Below are 4,375 nucleotides of genomic sequence, written 5' to 3'. Positions count from 1 at the left end.
AATAAACGAAACGGTTACTGGGTTTTCTTGTGTCGAGTTTTGGGGAGGATTTTAAATTTTGATTTAAGAGCGTTGAGATCACATGACCACCAGGAAACGACGGGGTGGGGCGAGAGGATGGTCAGTTGCACGTGATTTTGGCGTAGGCGATGGCGACGGTGACGTGATGTGTGCGAATGGCGGTTGGTGGCCGCAATATTGTGTGGCGCTGGGTTTACGGCTGGTCTGTCAGGCTAGCTGCTGGTGTTTTGTTGCTTTTCCAGTCGAGTGGGGCTGGTGATAGCAGGTAGGTACTTATTCGCCTGTTTTTTTGTTTCGATTCTTCGTAATCCTCTTAACTTTTCTGAAGTGAAAGGGGTCCGCGCTGTATTTGCAACTGAAGTTGCCGGATGTGGAAGTGCCGGTGTTGGACTGGGGTGGACAAAGTCAGAAATCACACGACACCAGGTTATAGTCCAACAGGTTTATTTGAAAACGCAAGCTTTCGCAGTCTCGCTCCTTCTACAGGTGTAAGTGAGAGAGGTGGCATCAGACACAGAATTTATAAAATCAAATGGTCACGCCACTGAAGAGGCTATATTAAACAAACCTAGATGCTGTTAAATCTTTAATCAACTAGAAGATTTTAATTGATTTAAATGATTAAGAAATTTGGGGTTTTATATATGCATATTAATCAATAAACACCTGAAGAAGGAGTGAGGCTTTGAAAAGCTTGTGTTTTCAAATGAACCTGTTAGACTATAACCTGGTGGTGTGTGATTTCTGAAGTTGCCAGAGGGTTAGTCAAACCCATAATGAGTAGTTCACTTCCTCAAATTTTTTAATATCTTAGCTTAAATTGAAAAAGCTTGTGGACGTTAGTTCTGGGATAATAAATATGGGTAATGGGCATTTCAGAGTATTGAGTTAGGAGGGAATACAAACTGATGGACAAATTCTTCTAGATATGGAGGGTGAATATATAGATCTGTGATGCTAATGGAGAAACCTTTAACTTCAACTGGTTTAGATATATATATATATACCTCTACAACAAGTGAGACTTGTTACTTAAGGCAATATGGTCACTGGCAGGTAATGCTTTGAAGCTAGTTATAAGATGTTCCATTCAGCTGTACCATTATTTTAAACTTTAATGGTGAGATGGAATGTTTGTTTCTTGAATTGCTGCTAATTCTGACTGTAGTCAGCTGAAAAATGTGTTTGACATAGCAAATTGCAACACCTCAGATTTATCTAAACACCATCAGTCTCATCCTCAGCCCGTTGGCCAATGTGATCAAGATTGCACTGTACTGCAAAGCCCACACTTTGTTTGTTTCTTTCTTAATCATTTTTCTATCCCTCCAATACTTTGCATTGATCTATGTACACGAACACAAGTCTCTGGACCCCTGCTATTTCCAGCTTCACACAATTTACAAAGTACTATCCTTGATCCAAATGACATCTCTCTTGCCTGCATTAAAATTTGTCATTGTTTTTATTCCTTTAATCTATTAATCCTTGTAATTTTATGTTTCTATTGACTCTGTTTATATCTATTAGACAAATGAAATTTGTTTTGTTTCCTCCTGCTTATTGTTAATTGACCAGCTTACAAACTTCAAAAATGGGTTAGGAGGCATAGAATTGTCATTGACAATGGGTAATTTTCCAATTACTTCTGAAAGAATCTGAAAAGTAGTTTCCGACTGAATGTGATAGGCCCTGTTGGACTACTTGTGTAATTCTCCACTAGTCTCATCATAACCCACATAGTTCAGGTTGCCATTAAGATTCCACCTATTGGCACTGTTTCTCTTCACAGTTGCTGCCTGACCTGAGTTTTCAGCACTTTGTTTTCATCCAAGTCACCCAGCCTAGCAAACAACCACATTTTGGTTAACATTTTCAATTCCAGTACCCAGCCTGATAAATTATTCCAAACACTCATGACATTTTTGAGGTCCCAAACTTATTGGGACCCACTCCACATAGTCATACACCATAGAAACAGACCATTCATCCAACTCATCCATACCGACCAAGTTTCTCAAACTAAACTAGTCCCACTTGTGTTTGGCCCATATCCCTCCAAACCTTTCCTATTCATATATCTGTGCAAATGTCTTTTAGATGTTGTAACTGTACCTGCATCTGCCACCTTCCTCTAGCACATCATTCCACACACAACCACCCTCAATCTGAAAAAAGTTGCCCTCGGGTGTCTCTTAAATCTTTCTCTTCTCGCCTTAAAAGTATGCCCCCTAGTTTTGAACACTCCTACCGTATCCTACAAGTGAACAAAATAAAAATCCTCCTATAACCTAAGACCTTCCTAACTGGCAACAACCTGGCCAATCTTTGCATAAACTACAAACTAACTTATCACCCCCCTCCACATTCTCATCTACACCATCTATATATTGTCACAAACGATACAATTGTGGGATACTTTCATTAACTGATGTGAACGTGCAGTCGAAATTGGTAATGGATTTTCCATTGAACAGGTATTTGGAAACACTTCATGGGAAATTCAATACTTGAGAGACTGGCTAATTGCAATAGTGGTAGGTTCTAGAACCATATAGATTCAATGTCTCTGGGATCTGACATTCCCAGTGCCATCTGTTCAGTCCTCTGTCATAGTTGGTAAGCAAACAACACAAGTGACCCCAGAAGGCTATCCAAAGTCAAAACAAGATTCCTTCATTATCATATGGCCACTGAGCTCTCATTTTGCTTTGGACAATTATTAAGCACCTCTCAGTATGTAGGTGAGGTGATACGAACTTTTTGGGTACTTGATGCTTTCAGCATCTCGTGCCATGATGCAAGGCATCAGCTGCATGCATCCCTCGTCGATGGACATTCACATCTAACATTTACTAATCCTTCAGGATCCTCATTGTCACCTGAGCTATCCACCTGTAGGATGCTTACGACAGGCTTGCATTGCAGGATGCATTGGCAGCTGACATTGAAAGACTGTTGTAAGATCACTTTGCACGCTGAGACAGGCACCCAGCTCATGGATTGACCAAGTTGCATCTTGAAGCTGCTTGCTTGTTCTTAGTGATAGTAGGAACTGCAGATGCTGGAGAATCCGAGACAACAAGGTGCAGAGCTGGATGAACACAGCAGGCCAAGCAGCATCATAGGAGCAGAAAGGCTGATGTTTTGGGCCTAGACCCTTCAACAGAAATGGGGGAGCGGAAGGGGGTTCTGAAATAAATAGGGAGAGAGGGGGAGGCGGATAGAAGATGGATAGAGGAGAGGATAGGTGGAGAGGAGACAGACAGGTCGAAGAGGCGCGGATGGAGCCAGTAAAGGTGAGCGTAGGTAGGGAGTTAGGGGGGGGATAGGTCAGGTCAAGGGGGCCGGATGAGGTTAGTAGGTAGGAGATGGGGGTGCGGCTTGAGGTGGGAGGAGGGGATAGGTGGGAGGAAGGACAGGTTAGGGAGGTGGGGATGAGCTGGACTGGTTTTGGGATGTGGTAGGGGGAGGGGAGATTTTGAAGCTTGTGAAATCCACATTGATACCATTGGGCTGCAGGGTTCCCAAGCGGAATATGAGTTGCTGTTCCTGCAACCTACGGGTGGCATTGTTGTGGAGGCCCAGGATGGACATGTCGTCTGAGGAATGGGAGGGGGAGTTGAAATGGTTCGCGACTGGGAGGTGCAGTTGTTTATTGTGAACCGAGCGTAGGTGTTCTGCAAAGCGGTCCCCGAGCCTCCGCTTGGTTTCCCCGATGTAGAGGAGGCCACAACGGGTACAGCGGATGCAGTATACCACATTGGCAGATGTGCCGGTGAACATCTGCTTGATGTGGAAAGTCTTCTTGGGCCCTGGGATGGGGGTGAGGGAGGAGGTATGGGGGCAGGTGTAGCACTTCCTGCGGTTGCAGGGAAAAGTGCCGGGTGTGGTGGGGCTGGAGTGGAGCGGACAAGGGAGTCATGGAGAGTGGTCCCTCCGGAAAGCAGATAACGGTGGGGAGGGAAAGATGTCTTTGGTGGTGAGGTCGGATTGCAGATGGCGGAAGTGTCGGAGGATGATGCGTTGGATCCGGAGGTTGGTAGGGTGGTACGTGAGGACGAGGGGGATTCTTTTTTGGTTCTTATTGCGTGGATGGGGTGTGAGGGATGAGTTGCGGGAAATGTGGGAGACACGGTTGAGGGCGTTCTCGACCACTGAGGGGCGGAAGTTGCAGTCCTTGAAAAACAAGGACAACTGAGATGTACGGGAGTGGAATGCCTCATCCTGGGAGCAGATGCGGCGGAGGTGAAGGAATTGGGAATAGGGGATGGCATTTTTGCAGGAAGGTGGGTGGGAGGAGGTGTATTCTAGGTAGCTGTGGGAGGAGGTGTATTCTAGGTAGCTGTGGGAG

General features: G+C 45.0%; 1 protein-coding gene across 2 annotated transcripts in view; it reads left to right on the top strand.

The window, feature by feature from the left end:
• Nucleotides 1–105: 105 nt before the first annotated feature.
• Nucleotides 106–4,375, top strand: part of nagpa (N-acetylglucosamine-1-phosphodiester alpha-N-acetylglucosaminidase) — a 61,210-nt gene continuing 56,940 nt past the window's right edge. Inside the window, exon 1 of one of the 2 annotated variants that reach the window (XM_020524296.2) lies at nucleotides 106–286. In XM_020524296.2, coding sequence (XP_020379885.2) covers nucleotides 177–286 — 110 coding nt within the window. In that variant the 5' untranslated portion in view covers nucleotides 106–176. The remainder of the gene's footprint in view (nucleotides 287–4,375) is intronic. The other variant, XM_048596053.1, reaches the window with a different exon arrangement.

Source organism: Rhincodon typus, chromosome 4, assembly GCF_021869965.1.
Source record: "Rhincodon typus isolate 14 chromosome 4, sRhiTyp1.1, whole genome shotgun sequence".
Taxonomy (NCBI): Eukaryota; Metazoa; Chordata; class Chondrichthyes; order Orectolobiformes; family Rhincodontidae; genus Rhincodon; species Rhincodon typus.
The sequence above is the reverse complement of the archived record's forward strand: the minus strand, read 5'-3'. Positions and strand labels throughout refer to the sequence as shown.